At 45.1% G+C, this 20,677-nt stretch overlaps 1 protein-coding gene across 4 annotated transcripts in view; it reads left to right on the top strand.

The window, feature by feature from the left end:
* Positions 1-20,677, top strand: part of LOC113584703 (talin-2-like) — a 44,692-nt gene that overhangs the window by 10,383 nt on the left and 13,632 nt on the right. For 3 of the 4 annotated variants that reach the window (XM_035527960.1, XM_035527963.1, XM_035527951.1), the window contains exons 2-41: positions 792-955; positions 1,595-1,692; positions 1,981-2,110; positions 2,209-2,361; positions 4,286-4,428; positions 4,570-4,697; positions 4,810-4,873; positions 5,042-5,146; positions 5,807-5,962; positions 6,061-6,162; positions 6,480-6,556; positions 8,205-8,385; positions 8,685-8,798; positions 9,394-9,502; positions 9,915-10,123; positions 10,411-10,509; positions 10,746-10,913; positions 11,225-11,519; positions 11,621-11,787; positions 12,734-12,886; positions 13,032-13,145; positions 13,240-13,353; positions 13,582-13,716; positions 14,243-14,371; positions 14,462-14,564; positions 14,729-14,937; positions 15,086-15,205; positions 15,711-15,908; positions 16,244-16,383; positions 16,782-16,875; positions 17,236-17,325; positions 17,457-17,579; positions 17,900-18,043; positions 18,216-18,377; positions 18,603-18,743; positions 18,918-19,099; positions 19,177-19,306; positions 19,407-19,508; positions 19,760-19,930; positions 20,553-20,677. The exon at positions 20,553-20,677 is cut by the window's right edge and continues 22 nt beyond it. In XM_035527960.1, the coding sequence (XP_035383853.1) occupies positions 820-955; positions 1,595-1,692; positions 1,981-2,110; positions 2,209-2,361; positions 4,286-4,428; positions 4,570-4,697; positions 4,810-4,873; positions 5,042-5,146; positions 5,807-5,962; positions 6,061-6,162; positions 6,480-6,556; positions 8,205-8,385; positions 8,685-8,798; positions 9,394-9,502; positions 9,915-10,123; positions 10,411-10,509; positions 10,746-10,913; positions 11,225-11,519; positions 11,621-11,787; positions 12,734-12,886; positions 13,032-13,145; positions 13,240-13,353; positions 13,582-13,716; positions 14,243-14,371; positions 14,462-14,564; positions 14,729-14,937; positions 15,086-15,205; positions 15,711-15,908; positions 16,244-16,383; positions 16,782-16,875; positions 17,236-17,325; positions 17,457-17,579; positions 17,900-18,043; positions 18,216-18,377; positions 18,603-18,743; positions 18,918-19,099; positions 19,177-19,306; positions 19,407-19,508; positions 19,760-19,930; positions 20,553-20,677 (5,513 nt within the window). In that variant the 5' untranslated portion in view covers positions 792-819. Of the gene's footprint in view, positions 1-791; positions 956-1,594; positions 1,693-1,980; positions 2,111-2,208; positions 2,362-4,285; positions 4,429-4,569; positions 4,698-4,798; positions 4,874-5,041; positions 5,147-5,806; positions 5,963-6,060; positions 6,163-6,479; positions 6,557-8,204; positions 8,386-8,684; positions 8,799-9,393; positions 9,503-9,914; positions 10,124-10,410; positions 10,510-10,745; positions 10,914-11,224; positions 11,520-11,620; positions 11,788-12,733; positions 12,887-13,031; positions 13,146-13,239; positions 13,354-13,581; positions 13,717-14,242; positions 14,372-14,461; positions 14,565-14,728; positions 14,938-15,085; positions 15,206-15,710; positions 15,909-16,243; positions 16,384-16,781; positions 16,876-17,235; positions 17,326-17,456; positions 17,580-17,899; positions 18,044-18,215; positions 18,378-18,602; positions 18,744-18,917; positions 19,100-19,176; positions 19,307-19,406; positions 19,509-19,759; positions 19,931-20,552 lie in introns of those variants that run through there. The other variant, XM_035527965.1, reaches the window with a different exon arrangement.

Raw genomic sequence — 20,677 nt, 5'->3', positions numbered from 1 at the left:
TAGGAGTGTAGAAATACAGCACATAATCAGTGGCTTAAACATAGTTAAGTATTTATGCTCTACGGCCTACGTAGTTAAGTGTTTACGCTCTACGGCCCACGTAGTTAAGTGTTTACGCTCTACGGCCCACGTAGTTAAGTGTTTACGCTCTACGGCCCACGTAGTTAAGTGTTTACGCTCTACAGCCCACGTAGTTAAGTATTTACGCTCTACAGCCCATGTAGTTAAGTATTTACGCATGCCAATGATAACAGCACATCACAGTCGTCAGGATGATGAGATCTGAGCTCTAGGGTTGTTTGTCCACCAGTTTGTTGGGTATGAGGGTGTTGAATGACAGGCTGTATTCAGTGAACAGCATCCTGATGTAGGCGTGTCTTTGAGGTAGGGCTGTACTGGGAGCCACACTGAAGGTGTTCTCAGTTGACCTGTTTGCCCAGTAGGAAAACTGGTGTTGGTCTAGATCAGATGGGACAGTGTCTTTGAGTAACTATGCGTAACTACCAGTTGTTGAAAACATTTTAAAATTACATGACCGGTTCTCATAGGTGTTTTTGGGACAGGCACGATGGTGGTGTATTTGAGGCATGTGGGGACTGTGTGTAGGGTCAACGGGTCAACTGTGTGTGTGTGTGAATACCTCTGCTAGCTGACCAAGCCTGGAGATGACCTCTGTCCATTTACAGACCTGATAGCTCTCGCAAGGTTCACAGGGGACGTGTCTCTTTTTCTTTTTTTTTTTTTTTTTTTTTGAAAATGTCCTTTTAGCCCTGTCTCTCTCCCACCCCTAGTGCAAAGTGTAATACTTCAGCCTTCAGAATGGTGGCGCTCTCTCTGAAGATCTGTGTGAGGCAGTGTAATGTAGTGAAGACTCTGCAGTTTGAGCCATCCACAGCTGTGTATGACGCGTGCCGGGTCATCAGAGAGAGAGTTCCAGAAGCACAAAGTGGACAAGGTCTGTGGTCACAGTACTGCAACCCAAATACACAAAAACCACACACACCATTATGTTCACCACATCTACACAACATGTTACACAACTACACACCCCATCACTCATCACAAATACATAACCATTCACAGAGTCAGCAGTTCAGCTTCTCTGCCTCCTCTCAGGGACTTGAAGACTGTAGTTCTGTGGTTCTTAGTGACTGGGAGAAGTCTAACAGCAATTTAGAGATGACCTTTAACCTTTAAATTATCTTATTCCTAAATTAATATTTTAAACAGTCTTTAATGTTTACCTATATTTTTATTTTTATTTTAATCTATTCCTTTTCTATTTCTCTTTAAATTTTTCATATATTAATGTTTAAATTGTCTTTATTTTAAACAATTAATTTATTTAATGTCTCTTTCTCATTGTTTTCTTTAAGTTGTTTCATTTTATTGTTTCATTTTATTCTTCTCTTTTAATTCATGCTTTAAGCTGTCTTTAGTTTGAGTTCTTTAATTTTATTCTCTTTTTTAAATTTGTATTATAGGCTAATGTCTGACTATAGGCTAAAAGGTGTGTGTGTGTTTTGCAGCATCTGACTGTGTGTATGTATAGCTTCTGAGCAAAGGCTAAATTGTGGGTGGGTGCGTGTTGTAGCTTCAGAGTATGGGCTGTTCCTGTCGGACGAGGACCCCCGGAAAGGAATCTGGTTGGATGGTGGACGGACGCTGGATTACTATATGCTGAGAAATGGGGTAATGTAGGAGCTGTGTGTTTGTTTGCATATGCATGTGTCTGGGTGAGGGTGTGTGCGTGTGAGCATGCGCCTGTGAGCGTGCGTGAGCGTGCGTGCACATGTGTGTGTGCATGTGCTGGATGGGTGTGTGTGCTGTATGAGATATGTTAATTGAAGCTTTTAGTTGCGGTCTCCTCCTTTTTCAGTTACAGAGGTGTTTACAGTGACAGAGGTGTTTTGATGCTCACAGGTGCTGTGCTTGGTGTGTATGGGTTGATCTGTGTACTAACACCCCCCCACCCCCCAGGACATCCTAGAGTATAAGACGAAGCACAGGCCTCAGAAGATTAAGATGTTGGATGGTGCAGTAAAGACTGTAATGGTGGATGACTCTAAAACAGTCGGAGAGCTTCTCATCACCATCTGCAGTAGAATAGGTGATGGGCACAGTACACACACACAGCCACGCACACATACACACACACACACAGACCCTCAGAGTTCTAATAGAGTTCTCCTTCTCTTTGCGGCTCAGGAATCACTAACTATGATGAGTACTCGCTGATTCAGGAGCTGGTGGAGGAGAAGAAAGATGAAGGGCTGGGCACGCTGAAGAAAGAGCACCCTCTGCTGGGGGACGAGAGAAAGATGGAGAAGCTCAGAGCCAAACTGCACACGGAGGATGACTGTAGGCAGCTTCGCTCAGTGTCTAGTAACTGTAGTAACAGCAAACATCACGTCTCAGTGCATAGTAACCATAGGCAACATGTCTCAGTGTTTACTGATTATTATGTCTTGTATTAGAGGTAAGATAATTTTGGTTTAGCTTCTATCGATAAATGAAGAGAACGCTTACATATAGCAGAAAATCTTGTAAGACGCTACAGGGTAGGGTTATAGTATTAGGGTTACGGAGTTACAGCGTTAGGTTTACGGATTTACAGGGTTAGGGTTACGGATTTACAGGGTTAGGGTTACATGGTTAGGGTTAAGGGTTACAGGGTTACATAGTTAGGGTTACGGGGTTACAGGGTTAACGGTTACATGGTTAGGGTTATGGAGTTACAGGGTTAGAGTTACGGAGTTACAGGGTTATGGTTACGTGGTTAGAGTTACAGAGTTACAGGGTTATGGTTACGTGGTTAGGGTTACAGAGTTACAGGGTTATGGATACGTGGTTAGGGTTATGGAGTTACAGGGTTAGGACAAAGGGAGTAATTTTACAGTAACCTCTATCTTCCTATTTTCTCCTGTTCTCTTTCCCATTCTCTTCCATTCACTCCATTCAGTTCAGTGAGCTTTACTGTCATGTTCATATTAATTTACAGAATTACCAAAGTTGTAAAACAACATGAATGAAGCTTTGCAGTATTAATAAGCACATTCAGAACTCTATGATAATAATATTTAACATGAAATAAGTCTAAATGGCATGAAAGAATATTTGAGGTCAAGATGAGACAGGTAAAGACATCAAAAGACATTTAATAGTAATGAGAAGAGGAAGAAATAAATCAAATATATGTAGGTGCTTACAAACTGGGCTGTGTGTGTATGTTTGGGTGTGTGTGGGTGGTTGTTGTGTATGGTTGTGTTTGGGGGGGGTTATTTAGGTGTATTGTGTTTGGGGGGGTGTGTATGGGGGTGTGTTTGTGTGTGTTTGGGGGTGTGTGTTTGGGGAAGTGTGTGTGTGTATGGGGGTGTGTCTATGGGTGTGTGTGTGTGTGTGTTTGGGGGTGTTTGTGTGTGGGTGTGTGTGTATTTGGGGTGTGTGTGTGTATCGGGTGTGTGTGTGGGTGTGTGTTTGGTGTGTGTGTGGGTGTGTGTGTGTATTTTGGGTTGTGTGTGTTTGGGTGTGTGTGTGTTTGGGTTTGGGGGTGGGTGTGGGTGGGTGGGTGTGGGTGTGTTTGGGTGTGTGTGTTTGGGGGTGGGTGTGTTTGTGGGTGTGGGTGTGTTTGGGTGTGTGTGTGTGTGTTTGGGGGGTGGGTGTGTGGGTATGTGTGTTTGGGTGTGTGGGTGTGGTTGTGTGTGGGTGTGTGTGGGTGTGTGGTTGTGTGTGGGTGGGTGTAGTTGTGTGGGTGGGTGTGGTTGTGTGTGTTTGGGTGGGTGTGGGTGGGTGTGTTTGGGTGGGTGTGTTTGGGTGTGGGTGTGTGTGGTTGTGTGTTTTTGGGTGTGGGTGTGTGTTTGGGGGTGTGTGTTTGGGTGTGTGTGGGTGGGTGTGGTTGTGTGTGTGTTTGGGTGTGTGTGGGTGGGTGTGGTTGTGTGTGTGTTTGGGTGTGTGGGTGTGTGTGTGTTTGGGGGGGTGTGTGTTTGGGGGTGTGTGTGGGTGTGTGTTTGGGTGTGTGTGGGTGTGTGTGGTTGTGTGTGTTTGGGTATGGGGGGGTGTTTTTGGGTGTGTGTGTGTGTGTGTGTTTGGGGGGGGTGTTTGGGTGTGTGTGTGGGTGTGTTTGGGTGGGCTAATTACCATGACTCATGTGCTGCTTTCTTTCTTTTCTCCTGACAGCATGGGCAGATAGTATTAGACAGACATCTTAAGTTGGAGTGGATCATCTCACATTTTGTCAAGTAAGTTCAGTGTATTTGGTGATTATTTCACATTCTCTCTCTCTCAGTGAACTGGCTGGACCATGGTCGAACGTTTCGTGAACAGGGTATTGTGGCGAGCGAAACTCTGCTGTTGAGGCGAAAGTTCTTCTACTCTGATTTGAATGTGGACTCTCGGGACCCAGTTCAGCTGAACCTGCTGTATGTCCAGGTCAGACCCTTCCCTAGCCCTAAAGCTCTTTGATGATCTGTATGTTTCCATGCTACTGAAGCTTTGTGGGGAGCTTCAGTGTGGTTTATCAAGGCTGTGTGTGTGTGTGGCGGGGGGGTGGTGGCTTTGCTTGTTTTACAGGCTCGTGATGACATTCTGAATGGTTCTCACCCAGTCTCCTTTGACAAGGCTTCTGTGTTTGGGGGCATTCAAACACACATCCAATTTGGCCCTCATATTGAGCACAAGCACAAAGCTGGATTCCTGGAGTAAGTCACCTGCCAAACTGCCCCTCCGCCCTCTCTGTCCCTCTGCCCACCCCTTCTCCACCCTAACCCTAACCCCTTCCTAACCCTAACCCTAACCCTAGTCTTGTTTCAGCTTAAAGGAGTTCCTTCCTAAAGAATACATGAAGCAGAGAGGAGCTGAAAAGAAAATCTTTCAGGTCAGTGCGAGTTTACATTTACAAAACATATGCTGATGTGAAAGTTCTGTATATTTATTTAAATATTTAAATTCTGTATATTTATTTACTAATATAGGCTGTGTTGTTTTACTGAGTGATGAATGCATGTTGAGTTGTTTTATTGAGTGACATGTGTGACTCATGCAGGAACAGAAGGCATGTGGAGAGATGACAGAGATTGAATCTAAAGTGAAATATGTGAAACTGGCCAGGTCACTCAGAACCTATGGAGTCTCCTTCTTCCTTGTGAAAGTAAGTGTGTGTGTGTGTGTGTGTGTGTGTGTGTGTGTGTGTGTGTGTGTGTGTGTGTGTGTGTGTGTGTGTGTGTGTGCGCACACTCATGCACTTGCATAGATGCCTTGGTGTGTGTTTCATTGTCTGCTTACTTCAGCTTTGCTTCTTTTTGTCTTCTTTCATTATCTGAGAAGAATTCAGGCTCCAGAATTCTGCTACTCCTTCCCTCTTCTTTTGATTTTAGGGTCCATGCATTAACGGTATTATGCTGTTGTGTTGATGACACTGTAAGGTAAAATGTTTGCTGTGTGTTATTTAAATCATCATTATAGAAGCAGCACTCCACCTGTCCCCTGGCTGGACCTCAGCAAACCAGGTGGTGACTGTTATCAAAACAGTTGTTATAGCAATGTCACTAATGTAGTCTTAAAACCTGCTGAAACTTAGTACTAGGTGACAGAGTAGGGCTAGGATTGGGGTTAGGGTTAGGGTTAGCGTTGGAGAGCTGGGAGCGCACACATGGGAGCTCACTCTGGCTGCTGTGCTACAGAGCTGATTCTTTGGTCCAGTGCTCAGTGGACACGTTTATGCAGGACCTGAGTTCAGGAGCCTCAGTCTTTATTAGTGCATACGTGTGGTAAAAGGAACTGAATCCATTTGGACGGCTTGGTTTCTCAGGAGAAGCTGAAGAGCAAGAATAAACTTGTGCCTCGATTGTTGGGAGTAACTAAAGAGTCTGTGATGCGAGTGGATGAGAAAACCAAAGAAGTGCTACAGGACTGGCCCCTGACTAGGGTGAAGAGATGGGCTGCATCACCGAAGAGCTTCACGCTGGTACTGATCACACACTCACGCCTCAGAAAAGCTCATTGTGTTTCACACTGGCTCAAAAAATCCTGTGAAATGTCTTTTGTGCATGTGAATGTGTGTAGGATTTTGGAGAGTATCAGGAAAGCTATTACTCTGTCCAGACCACAGAGGGGGAGCAGATCTCTCAGCTAATAGCTGGCTACATTGACATCATCCTCAAAAAGGTACCTAGGGGCTTCAACCACACCATTATGAGCACTATGCAATATATAATAGAAATAACTAGTTTCCAAAGTCAAAAGCCTACATTGTAGAAGAACGTTTATACTGGCCTCGAGTCCAAGACTTGAGTAGAAATTCTAAAATCTGAAATGATGCGTGTTTTAGCTAAAACTCTCAATGTTTAGAGAACCTGGACCAGGTGTGTTTTCATGTAGTGATGGACTGTGTGTGTGTGTGTGTGTGTGTGTGTGTGTGTGTGTGTGTGTGTGTGTGTGTGTGTGTGTGTGTGTGTGTGTGTGTGTGTGACACCACTCTGCAGAAGCAAAGTAAAGATCGCTTTGGTCTAGAAAGTGATGAAGAAGCTGCCATGCTGGAGGAATCCATCTCTCCAAAGAAGTATGCAACACACATGCATGCACACACACTTTTGTTTTGTTTTGTGTTGATGTGGAAAGCAATGTTTGTAACATGATAATGAGCTCCACCTGCCTGTTTGACACTACATTTGATCATTGTTCAGCCACATGGTGTTGAACAAGACCGGGTCACTATAGACCAGACCACTACAGTGTCCTTATGATGAAATCTTGAACCCAGAGCAAATTCATAAAACATATTGCCACATTTCAAGCGATGTTAACAGCAAGCAGTACCAAAGTAACAGGTTTTCTTATTCATAAATGCGTATTTTATCCTTTGCATGATATATAATGCTGCTGAATTTGCATATGACATTAGCAATTCATAACAAAGCACTACTTCACAAACGATACCACCTGGTCTGACGGTAAATGTCCCAGTAAGAAGACAGTCTGGATTAGATGCTCTTTTCTCTGACAGTGTTTGGTCACACTTGCAAAGCATAAACAAAATTGCACGTGCATCAATTTAATAATTGACAAAGTTATTTAAAAATCACATTTTTGGGCTGTTTGGAGTAAGTAGGAGAACACAGAGATGAAGGTGATTTGATTTAAAACAATACAGATACAGTTTTGCTGCTCTGCCATGATTTAGAAGAAGAACTGAAATCAACTCAATGCAACCATCCAGTTAGTGTTTTTGTGAAATTTAAGATAAACCACATTACATTTTTATACAACTGGCAGATAGTGTACCATTGGTACACTGGGGTTAGTAACTGGGGTTAGTCAGTCAGTCATATGTCTCTAGGCGTGTCTTTAATATATGTGGATTCATTTAAATGTCTCATTTGATTGGCTTTCACCTTCAGCACAAGTGAGTTTACAGTAGCAGTGAGCTGACACCAGTGTGCCAATTATCACCACGGTGACTTTATGAATAGGAATTAAAACACCATGTTTCACATTTTGTATGCCGCAGTTTTATGAATCTGGCCCCTTGTGTACAGGCTGCAGTGGAACTTGAGATATTCTGATATTCTGTTATTATTCCCAGGACACTTTGACTTGTTAATTAATAACTATCATGACACTGTCAGCAAAGTGTACAATAGAATGTCTATTAGGTGGAGCCTCCACTAATGTTTCATGTAGTTATCTTGAAACATGTAAGTCTAAATGAATCTTCTGTAACAGGCCATCTCTGTAGGGTCTGGTATCAGGAAGGTCATTAAATGACCTTTAAGGAAGTTCTCAAACTAGTTTACTCATATACCCACTGATGTATTTGGGTCCTGTTGTATTCCCAGGAAACACACCGTCTTCTTAACATCTGAACTTCATCCTAAAGTAAATTACTGTGAGCTTCTAATACTTGAAGTCTTAGGTTTGAGTAATTCTCAATGCCCAGCAAAAAACTAAAACTAAAAACAAACAAAAAAACTGTATTTTGTTCCAAAAATGACATCTTCTGTAATGGGAGGATGAAAAAGTTTGACTTAATTTAGCTATATATTAGCTAAGTTGACACTATTTTATTAAGGAACTTCCTATTGTGGAATTGTTTTATTGATATGACTGGTAAAATTCATGTGGCTAAAACTGATTAAGGTGGTTTAATTTAATTTGGTTCAAATCTTCTCTCTCTCCCACCCCCTCTCCCTCTGTACCCCTTTCTTCAGGTCTACCGTTGTACAACAGCAGTCAAACAGGGTTGGACAGCCCGAGTATGGCTTAGTGGCCTTACCAGGTGTGCTGCGCTCCAGCTCTGTTGCCCCGGAAACTCTAAGTTTGGGTACTATGCCGTCTCCACAGCAACAGATCACCACTGGACAGATGCATCTTGGGCACATGCCTCCACTGGTAAGACGTCACACACATTCTGACAAATCACAACATACAAATCATAGGCCTGATTAATACAGGGTCTGGTGACTACACAACTATACATCACAACAGGGTCTAGTGACTACACAACTATAACTTTGTTTTTTCTATTTTAATAGCTTTTAAAAATATATATTTCTGGAGAGTTGAAAAGTATTGTCATTTTAATGAACTGTGTACATAATAACGCAATATCACAACACATGGAGCACTGCTGAGATGAGTGTGTTTTTGAGATGAGATTCCTGTGTTATTTCATTATCCTGGTTGGTCAGAGTGCAGCCCAACAGGCTCTGGTGGGAACCATTAACACCAGCATGCAGGCTGTGCAGAAGGCCCAGCTTCACTTGGAAGGCACGGAGGACATCGCCTCACTGGGAGATGACTGGGTATACACACACACACACACACACACACACACACACACACACACACTCACTCCCTCTCTCACACACACACACACACACACACACACACACACACTCACTCACTCACTCACTCACTCACACACAAACACACACACACACACTCACTCCCTCTTTCACACACAGACACACACACTCACTCACTCACTCACTCCCTCCCTCTCTCACACACACTCACTCCCTCCCTCTCTCACACACACTCACTCCCTCCCTCTCTCACACACACTCACTCCCTCCCTCTCTCACACACACTCACTCCCTCCCTCTCTCTCACACACACTCACTCCCTCCCTCTCTCACACACACACACTCACTCCCTCACACACACATATAGATCCATCTTATTGTTCAGATTCATGTAATGCATACCCTTCAGTGGTAAATTAACACTCTGCTCTATATCCTGTACTGACGAATGTTAAGTATCACGGGCAAAACGAGTGGGGTTGAGGGTTAGGGTTGAAGTTTGGGGTTGTAGTGTCACTCATGGACATGTAAATTCAGCTGCTGTGTCCCTCTTTACAAAGTGATCTGTTCTCTCCTTTGTCCTCATTGTCAGGCCTCCAAAATGTGGAACCAGAACAAGGTTGATGAGTCCAAACACGAGATCCACTCTCAGGTTGGGGCCATTACAGCTGGCACTGCCTCCGTCGTCAATCTGACAGCAGGTAATAAAATAAAGTAATTTAACCCAGGAAAGCTATTACTACTGAAATGGTCATGGGAACAGTTCAAAATATGCTAGTTAGATAATGTAAATTATATTATGCTTAAAAGCCTATTCATGAAGTATCAGCCATATTAGTAATTTCTGGCAGAAGACTTCATTCAAGATATTCTGACTTGGATCCTACATCTTGTTCGTAATCCAGATTTGACATAGATGGCATGTTTCTTGGCCTGGGACTGGGACTAGGACTGGGATTGCATTTACTCTTAGACTATAATGTCAGTAGTTATTCACCAGTGTGGGTACCTTAAGACCATGTTTGGCACTAATGTTGTTGTGGTAAAATGGCTCTTAAGGATTTTGGTACAGGACATGAGGATAGAGGTGTGGTGCCCATCTGTGCCTTGTAGGAGACCCGTTAGACACGGATTACACAGCAGTTGGCTGTGCCATCACCACCATCTCCTCTAACCTGACGGAGATGTCCCAGGGGGTGAAGCTGCTTGCAGGCCTGATGGAAGACGAGGTGGGCAGCGGGCGGGACCTGCTACGGGCTGCCAGGACGCTGACAGGAGCCGTCTCTGACCTGCTCATAGCTGTGGAGCCTGCCTCAGGACAGGTGACTGCCTGATGGGTGTAGGGTGGGTTTGTGGGTGGCTGAGGTGGATGTAGGGTTGGTGGGATGTTAGTTTGTCTGTTTGTAGAGGTGACCTTGCTCTCACCATCAATAGTTTTTCTTGTTCTATCAGTTAGTTAATTCATTTGGGCTTTCCATTTGTCTACTAATAAAGAAGAAATGCAAAAAAAAATAAAATGCAGAATGCAAAACCAAAGAATGACTTTATGTGCAAATGTTTGTGTGTGCACACATGTATGTGTGTATTTGATTTTCTCGTTTGCTTACAGCCTCGACAGACTGTATTGACTGCAGCTGGTCATATTGGTCAGGCCAGTGGAGACCTCCTCCGACAGATTGAGGAGAATGACACTGATGAACGATTCCAGGTACAATTTTCTCTATTTTTAGAGTGTATTTTACATTTACAGAATTTAGCTGACACTTTTATCCAAAGCAACTTACAATTATAACTGAGTACAACTTGAGTAATTGAGAGTTAAGGGCAACAGTGGCAGTGGTGGGGCTTGAACTGGCAGCCATCTTATTACTAGTGGAGTACCTTAACCACTGAGATACTGTGTGTCTGTCATTGTGACTGTCATGCTGGGGGTGTTTGTTCCAGGATGTTCTGATGAGTCTAGCTAAGGCCGTAGCGAACGCGGCAGCCATGATGGTTCTGAAGGCGAAGAATGTAGCCCAAGTGTCTGAGGATATGGTCTTGCAGAACACAATCATCACCGCAGCAACCCAGTGCGCCCTCTCCACCTCCCAGCTGGTAGCCTGTGCCAAGGTAGAGTATGTGTGCTCCACTCATATATGTGTGAGTATGTGTGCTCCACCTCAGCAAAACACACCAAAGCAGCCTAAAGATGTATAAGGTGTGTGTGTGTGTGTGTGTGTGTGTGTGTGTGTGTGTGTGTGTGTGTGTGTGTGTGTGTGTGTAAGCCATTTGTTGTAGGTGTATGTATGTTTTAAGCTATTTTTGGATGTGTGTAAGCAGTGTGTGTGTGTGGGGCGGGGGGGTTAACTGAGTGTGTGTGTGTGTGCGTGTGTGTGTGTGTGTGTGTGTGTGTAATCTAATTTTCCTGGCCCTGTATTGAGGTGGTGAGCCCCACCATGAGTTTGCTAGAGTGTCAGGAGCAGCTGGTGGAGGCGGTGCGGTTGGTGGAGCGCTCGGTGGAGAGCTGTGTGGAGGCCTGCGTCTGTGCCAACCCCGACAACGAGCTGCTTCACGCAGTTAGTGCAGCTGCTAGTGTGGTGAGCCAGGCACTCGCTGAGCTGCTGGCACACGTGCGTAACTTCACCACTTGGAGAGAGTCAGTTGGACGCTACGACCAGGCCACAGATGCCATCATGACCGTTACAGAGAACATCTTCAGCTCTATGGGAGATGCTGGTGAGAGAAGCACACGCACGCACAAACACACACACACACACACACACACACTCACTCACACTCTCTCTCTCTCTCTCTCTCTCTCTCTCTCTCTCTCTCAGGTGAGATGGTGAGGCAGGCACGGGTTCTGGCACAGGCGACCTCTGACCTAATAAATGCTCTGAGGTCAGATGCAGAGATGGAAGTTGACGTGGACAACTCGAAAAAGCTCCTTGCTGCTGCCAAACTTCTGGCCGATGCCACAGCGCTCATGGTGGAAGCTGCAAAGGTCAAGAAACATTCTCGTACCGCAGCGACACACTGCCACTGAAACACCGACTGACCGCTAACACACTAACACGTTGCCACTAAAACACTACCACGCTGACAATAACGCACTGCCACTAACACACTACCACACTGCCACTAACACACTACCCACTAACATGCTGCCACTAACACACTAACTAACTGACATAATGCCAATAACATACTGCCATGCTGACACACTGACACTAACACAACATATCTCTCAACACTGATTTAACCTGATGTATGTATTTTCATGAAAAATTACATTATGATTCTAGAAATAAATATTGAGTAACTACTCAACTCTTGCTGGTAGGCCATCTACTGTCTATGGACAGAATTTCTGTTTTATCTACATAATGAAATAGTTAATTTGCTTAAAGCAGCACTTATCATTGTTTAAGATAGACCATATGTATTTTGTACTTCTAGGTATCCGCATTCATCCCTATATTCTACAGTATTCTTTAACCTACTGTAAATGACAAAGCACTTTTGAAGTCACTCTGGATAAGAGCGTCTGCTAAATGCCGTAAATATAAGATCACCAAGAGAACGAGTGCACAGAGAGAAGAGAAGGGGGCCTATTACTGAGCCCTGTGGAACACCAGTGGAGAGTCTACACGGTTTGGATGTGGATCCTCTCCATGTCACCTGATAGGACTGTCCCTCCAAATAGGACTGAAACCATCTCCAAGCAGAGCCAGTCACACCAAGCCTTGAGAGAGAACAGAGAGAAGAATATTGTGTGCCACATACCCTGACATACACTCAAATACAATGTTGTGTTTCCCATGAAGGAAACACAACATCATACAGGCAGTGTGCATGATTAGAAGAGGACTGTTGTAGAGGTTGGTATCAGTGATTGGAATTTGTGTGTCTGGGCATGTGAATGCTTGCGTGTGTGTATGTGTGTTTAGGGGGCAGCAGCATGTCCGGAAAATGAGGACCAGCAGCAGAAGCTGTGGGAGGCAGCGGAGGGGCTGCGTGTAGCCACCAACGCCGCCGCCCACAACACCACCACCCACAACACCACCAATGCCACCAAAAAGAAGCTGATCACCAGGCTGGAGGTCAGTCTCTGCCGACTCATATATATATATATATATATATATATATATATATATATATATATATATATATATATATATATATATATATATATATATATATATATATAAAGCTATTCCTCAGATATAGTTGTTTCTCTCCCCTCAGAATGCCTCCAGGCAGGCTGCCGCTGCTGCCACTCAGACCATTGCAGCAGCCCAGAATGCAGCAGGATCCAACAAGAACACTGCTGCCCACCAGCAACTGGTGCAGAGCTGCAAGGTACAATCTGTATGTGCATGCACTTTTGTACGACTAACTAAGCCTGCTGTTCATTGAGGTGGGGGTTGTATGTGTGTGCATGCGTGTGTGTTAGGTACTGGCTGAGCACATCCCTCACCTGGTGCAAGGTGTGCGGAACAGTCAGGGCCAGCCTGAGAAGGGCAGTTCCCAGCTCGCCCTCATCGTTGCCAGCCAGAACTTCCTCCAGGTACCCATGGTGCCAGCCGACCCCCTGAAGGGCTTAATGAGAGTGTTTGATATGGAAAATTACACTGCAAGTTGACCACTAGTAGATCTGTGAAAATGTGTCCATTAGTTTTACACACCACTCTTCATTTTCCTTAAGACCTTTTAACATGTTTATACTCCTTCCTCATTCCAACCAGTCCTTGTATTTTTTATTCATTTTATTATTGTATTTCTATTTCCTGTTTAGCCTGGCGGTCAGATGGTGGCCTCAGCCAAGTGCTCTGTTCCAACGGTCACAGACCCATCGGCGGCCTTGCAGCTGGGGCTGTGTGCCAGGAACCTGGACACCAGCCTGGCAGAGCTTCACACAGCCATAAAGCAGGTGCCACACAGACACAGACACACACACAAAAAAACCCCCAAAAAACTAACTAACCCTAACATGGGGAGACGCAGCGTATTCCTAACGCTAACACTCTAACCCTAGTGGTATTTCAGCACTCCTACCCATAAGCCCCTAACTCCCTAGTGGTATTTCAGCACTCCTACCCATATGCCCCTAACCCTAACTCCCTAGTGGTACTTCTCCACTGCTCAGCAGCCTTAAGACTTTTCTGTTTATGTACAAGGCTGGAGGGACCTCCCCGGGTATTGTCACACTTATCCACTACTAGTTATAACATAGACCAAATGATCCACAACTCTCCACATAGTCTAAAATTTTAAAAAGAGCTCAGGAATGGGTCTGTTATTTATATTCAAGGGTAATTATAAATATATCAACAGTGGTATTGGGGTAAAGGTAGCTGAGGGAATTATTTATTTGACTTTTATTTGAATTCTTTATATGAATTAGCAGATGTTGCGGGATGTGGAATGTTTGTGTTCAGGTGCGTTCCTCTGTGCAGGTTCAGGAGGCGAGTGGTGTGGAGGAGATGGACTCAGTCCTCTCAGTCATACAGACACTGAGCAACCAGCTCAGCCAGGCTAAGATGGCCACTGTTAAACAGCAGCTCAGACCTCTGCCTGGAGAATCGGTCAGTGGGGCCACAGTCATATGTGAAATCAACCTCAACTATGTAATATACGTACTGAATTATCTGTGTGTGTGGGTGTGTGTGTTGTAGTTGGAGAAATGTGCACAGGACCTTGGCAGCACATCTAAAGTTTTTGGATCTTTCATGGCTCAGCTGCTTACCTGCACTGCACAAGGCAATGAGCATTACACAGGTAATACACACACACACACACACACACACACACACATACATATACACACGTATGCACCCATGCACATACACATGCACACACATGCACACACTCTTTCTCACAAACATACATACTATCCCCACTTTTCACAAGGGAATGTATGTATGTGTGTGTGTGTGTGTCAGGTGTTGCTGTCAGAGAGACTGTTCTAGCTCTGAAAAGACTTGCACAGGCGGTAATGGGTGTGGCAGCAGCGACCTCTGACCCTGCAGTAGCCTCTGCCATGTTGGACTCAGGCCGAGATTTTATGGAGGGTTCAGCTGAGCTGTTCTCCAAGGCCAGACAGGTGCTGCTGAGCCATGGCGATACAGAGAGCCAACAGAAGTTAGCTGAGGTGCGTGTGCAGGCATGTGTTTCTAATCGGTGGCCAAAACCAGAGCAGGTGTGCTTTTTTTTCTGCAAAAGAAAGATATTCCTGTGTGTGCATGTGTATATGATTGACTTGGTGTGTGTGTGTATGTGTGTGTGTGTGTGTGTGTCAGGTGGCGAAGGCTGTTTCACACTCCCTCAGCATGTGTGTGAGCTGTCTGCCAGGACAGAAGGATGTTGATCTGGCTCTGAAGAGCATTGCAGAAGCCACTAAGAAGCTGCAGCTGGACACGGTGAGTGCACACAGCAGGGTTAGGTTTACATTTAGGGGTTAGGTTTAGGGTTAGGGAATAGAGGTTAGGGTAAGGGCTGGGTTTCCGGTTAGGTTAGAATTAGGTTAGGTTGGAGGTTAGGGTTAGCAGTTAGGGTTTAAGGATTAGGGGTTAGGGATAAGGGTTAGGGTTAGGTGTTAGGGATAAGGGTTAGGTGTTAGGGATAAGGGTTAGGTGTTAGGGATAGGGGTTGGGGTTAGAAGGGTTAGGGGTTGGGGTTAAGGTTAGGGATAGGGGTTGGGGTTAGAAGGGTTAGGGTTAGAAGGGTTAGGGGTTGGGGTTAAGGTTAGGGTTAGGTGTTAGGGATAGGGGTTAGGATTAGGTGTTAGGGATAGGGGTGAGGTTTAGGGATGGGGTGAGGTTAGGGATAGGGGTTAGGATTAGCATTTATGCAGCACCACTGCAGGCGTGTTCCTTCCCTTCTGCTGTTCCAGCCTACAGCCCAGCACTGCACTCTCCTCCACAGGTCCCTCCGTGCTGCAGGTCCTTCCAAGAAGCACAGATGGACCTTAGCCAGACGGCAGCTGATCTGAATCAGTCTGCAGGAGATGTAGTTCACGCCTCCAGGGGAACAAGCCACCAGCTTGCAGATGCTTCTGGAAAGTTCAGCGAGGATTTTGATGAGTTTCTTAATGCAGGCATTGAGATGGCAGGCCACACACAGGCACGTTCAGCTGGGTTGGAAACAGGCTAATACATGGCTACCTAACTCCAGAACAGAGATCCACCGCCCTCCAGAGTTGGGCTCCAACACACCCGGCCTGGATGTTCAGATGCTATTGAATTCCTTGATTAATGGGTTAAGGGGTGTGTGCTCACGGTTGGAGCTCAACTCTGTAGGGGCAAAAAAGCTCAAATCAGCTCAAATAATGACTGAACAGGAAAGGGTGGAACAATAATGCCCTCTGCCTCCTATTACACTCACCAGCCACTAGGGTGTCAGTATAAGGTGTATTATATTGAGGTATATGAGATAAGGATTTTGTGTTGTTTTTGTAGTGTAAAGATAATCAGCTCCAGGTGATTGGTACTCTGAAAAACATCTCCATGGCCTCCAGTAAACTGCTGCTGGCTGCTAAGTCTCTGTCTCTGGACCCTGGAGCAGCTATCGCTAAAAGCCTGCTGACAGGAGCTGCCAGGTGTGTTTGCAGTTCCATAAACCTCTTTATGGTGCTTTTGGTGCATATGTGTTTTTTTTTAATATTGAATTTGTGCGGTTTTTTTTATAGTACATTGGTGTGCTTCTGTTCTTTTGAATGGTGTTTGGTCTTTTGAGTATCATGTTTGTAGTCTTTTCTGGGTCCACATTTGTGTCACTGTGTGACACATTTGAAAATCTTAGCAATAAAAGGAAAAATTGGTTTGGTGTGTATTGTCACCTAAAATAAGATCAGCAGCTATAATGGACAGTAGTAGACGTAATGATTTTTTTTTTCGATACCCATCTCATCCGCAGGCCTGTATGCCAATTCAGCTTTAACTGTGTAGTGTGTGTGTGTGTGTGTGTGTGTGTGTGTGTGTGTGTGTGTGCGTGCAGGTCTGTAACTGACAGCATAAACCATCTGATTACTTTGTGTACACTGCAAGGACCAGGGCAAAAGGAGTGTGACAATGCACTCAGAGAACTCCAGGTAGTCCCTCCCTCTCTGGATCCCTCCATCTCTTTCTTTCTTTCTTTCTTTCTTTCTTTCTTTCTTTCTTTCTTTCTTTCTTTCTTTCTTTCTTTCTCTCTCTCTCTCTCTCTCTCTCTCTCTCTCTCATCCTTAATTTGCCTGATGCAAATTAAGTGGTTAAGGTACTTGTAATCAGAGGGTTGCTGGTTCAAGCTCCACCACTGCCAAGTTCCCACTGTGGGGCCCCTGAGCTAGACACTTAACCCTCAATTGCTCAAGCTGTACTCAGTCAAAATTGTAATTTGCTTTAGGTAAAAGCTAAATGCCATAAATGTATATATGGACACAATATATACCCATATGTGTGTGTGTTTCTAGGCTGTGGAGGAGCTGTTAAACCATCCTAATGAGCCAATCAGTGAGTCGTCGTATTTTGACTGCATTGAGAATGTCATGGAGAACTCAAAGGTACTTCAATGCCTGGATTTGAATAAACAATTTAAGGTTCATAGAAGTAAATGTGTATCCTCCTTTTCATTGTGTGTGTGTGTGTGTGTGTGTGTGTGTGTGTGTGTGTGTGTGTGTGTGTGTGTGTGTAGGTCCTTGGGGAGTCTATGGCAGGTATTTCCCATAACTGCAAGGTTGCAGATGTGGAAGCTTTCGGAGAGTGTGTGGCTCTGGCCTCTAAAGCCCTCTGTGGACTTACAGAGGCAGCTGGACAGGTGATTAATGGCATAGCATAGCGCCCCCCTGCCAGAGATTCATTATATTACACCTCTGGACATCAGTGAAGTCTCTTTCTTTCTGTACTTCCCATTAAGTTTTCATTTTTCATAAAACTTTAAATGTCCTGCACTGCATTGGACACATTTCATTCCTTACTGCTATCTTGACTGCTTGTTATATTTTCAATTTAGGTTTGCTTGGTGTGTCTGCACCTGCGTGCATGTGTTTGCATGCATGTCAGTGAGTGTGTGAGTACTCACAGGTCTCTTTCTGTGATTTGGTTACTTCAAGTATTCCTTTCCTCCCACAACTATAGGCTGCTTACCTTGTGGGCGTGTCAGATCCTAACAGCCAAGCAGGTCAACAGGGCTTAGTCGATACCATTCAGTTTGCACGAGCAAATCAGGCGATCAGGATGGCCTGTCAGAACCTCAGTGACCCTGGCAGTAGTCCATCCCAGGTAAGTCTTAAAGAGCGTTAGCTGTTTACGGTAACTGGACTTGCTTTTAGTGGAACATATTGTGACCATATACTTGAATACGTTTGTCTGCTGGTTTGCTGTGTATGATGGTTGTGTGTGTGTGTGTGTGTGTGTGTGTGTGTGTGTGTATGTGTGTGTGTGTGAGATGTAGGTGCTCTCTGCGGCGACCATTGTGGCGAAGCACACCTCAGCACTATGTAACGTGTGCCGTCTGGCGTCCTCTAGGACCGACAACCCTGTTGCCAAGCGACACTTTGTCCAGTCAGCCAAAGAGGTGGCCAACAACACTGCCAACTTGGTGAAAACCATCAAGGTGCCTTCACTGGTAGAATGAGCCTGTCAATTTAATCAGTAAAAACCTGTAAAGACATAATTGCATACTAACTTAAATACATACTTACTTGCGTGTGTGCATACATACATACTTGTGTACTTACATACTTATGTACATACATGTAAGCGTTTATACTCATGTACACATATGTGTAGTGTACATTAGCCATTTTCTAACACCTGTTTGGTTGTTGTGGCTCCTCAGGCTCTGGATGGGGATTTTTCAGATGAGAATCGGGAGAAATGTCGTGTTGCTGCAGCTCCTCTGACTGACGCTGTGGGCAGTCTGACCACTTTTGCTTCCAGCCCCGAGTTTGCCAGTGTGCCTGCGCAAATAAGCAGAGAGGTGTGTGGAGGTTTTATGGCTGTTCTCACGTGGAGGTGGAGGTTTTACGGCTGTTCTCACATGGAGGTGGAGGTTTTACGGCTGTTCTCACGTTGAGGTGGAGGTTTTACGGTTGGTCTCACGTGGAGGTGGAGGTTTTATGGCTGGTTTTACACTAACTCTTTTAAACTTTAGGGTTGTGCTGCACAGCTGCCTATCCTTCAGTCAGCACACTCCATGCTGGCTAGCTCCATCCTCCTCTTGAATACTGCACGCTCACTGGTTCTGAACCCTAAAGACCCTCTAACATGGTCCACACTTGCTGGCCACTCACGTACGGTGTCTGACTCCATCAAGAGCCTCATTGCTGCCATCAGGTACTATATGAAAACACACACTTCAGAACTTTGGAGAAACACCTCAGTGCTTTGAAGTGTTATTTTGTGTTCCACAGAGAAAAAGCTCCAGGCCAGAGGGAATGTGACTGTGCCATAGAGAGCATTAGCAAAGCCATCAGAGAGCTTGAGCAAGCCTTCCTTGCAGCCGTTACGCAGGGTCTCCCTGCCCAAGACATCTCCCTGCAGGTACCAGCCAGCACAAGCATCCTGGTGTCATTCTGAAGAAGAAATCATGTAGAAGTGTACTTTTTAGGTGGAATTTACAAGGCTGTTTTGTACCCATCAGGCTTTGCAGGAGAAACTGATGTCATCAGTTGAGGAAGTGGGTCACCTGATTGAGCCCACCTCTACCGCAGCTAAGGGGGAGGCGGCACAGCTGGGACACAATGTGTTTACAGACCTCACCCCTTTATCCATACTTCTTACAGACCACTTACCTTTATCCAGACTGCTTACAGACCACTCCCCTTTATCCAGACTGCTTACAGACCACTCCCCTTTTAGACTGTTTTTAGACTATTCATCTTTATCCAGACACCTATACAGTATTAACACTATTAAACAATGATTGTGTTTGGAATACTGTAAATGACTGTGTCTGGAACTCTTTGTGTGACTCCACATTCTTGTCCTCCACAGATGTCACAGCTGGTGAGCTGTTTTGATGATCTGTGCAGAGCAGCTGTGGGTGTAGCATCTCTGCTGCTTCACCACCAGCAGCAGATGACCGTGCTGGACCAGGTGAAGACCCTGGCGGAATCTACGCTGCAGATGCTCTATGCTGCCAAGGAGGCAGGCGGCAATCCAAAGGTTGGCACTGTTAGCACACACAGACACACACACACAAACACACACACACACACTTAACTCCAGCAGTGTGTGCATGCAGACATCTAGCAATACACACATACGCACACGTCTTGCGATATGTGCAGGCACACACACACACAACATGCAGTTCCATTATGCATGACCACATACAGGCAGATTCTCACACACACACATGCAAAAAATACACTTATAGATACATGTGCGTACACACAAGCACATACACACGCCTGCACACACACATTCTTTTACACACATGTACTTACAGCCACATGTGTGCTAGCGCACACACACTGTTTTACACACAGCCACACATGCCTTGACATACACTCAAATCGTCTGCAATATGAATATGGATTCATGTGCCAATGAACCTATATTCACTGTCACATGGGCATTTGTGTACACGTTTGTGTAAACAGTTGTGATACAACTGCCAATCAGCATGCAGAATACAGTTGCAGGAACTGATCTCTTTAGCGGATTACACCTATTAATACGGCCTACAGCACATGCGTCCTGGTCACCTCCCTGTTCTCACTGGCACTAGTTATTAGTGCTCATGCTAGAAGACACAGGCGTTTGCTGATGTGTGTAATTACAGGCCATACTTACCCATCAAGCCATAACTGAGGCGGCTCAGCTGATGAGGGAGGCCATCAGTGATCTCTTGCTGACCCTGAATGAAGTAGCCAGTGAGGTGGGCGTTGTGGGGGCCATGGTGAATTC

The sequence above is a fragment of the Electrophorus electricus genome, chromosome 1 (assembly GCF_013358815.1).
Source record: "Electrophorus electricus isolate fEleEle1 chromosome 1, fEleEle1.pri, whole genome shotgun sequence".
NCBI lineage: Eukaryota > Metazoa > Chordata > Actinopteri > Gymnotiformes > Gymnotidae > Electrophorus > Electrophorus electricus.
This window is presented reverse-complemented; position numbering and strand designations above follow the sequence as displayed.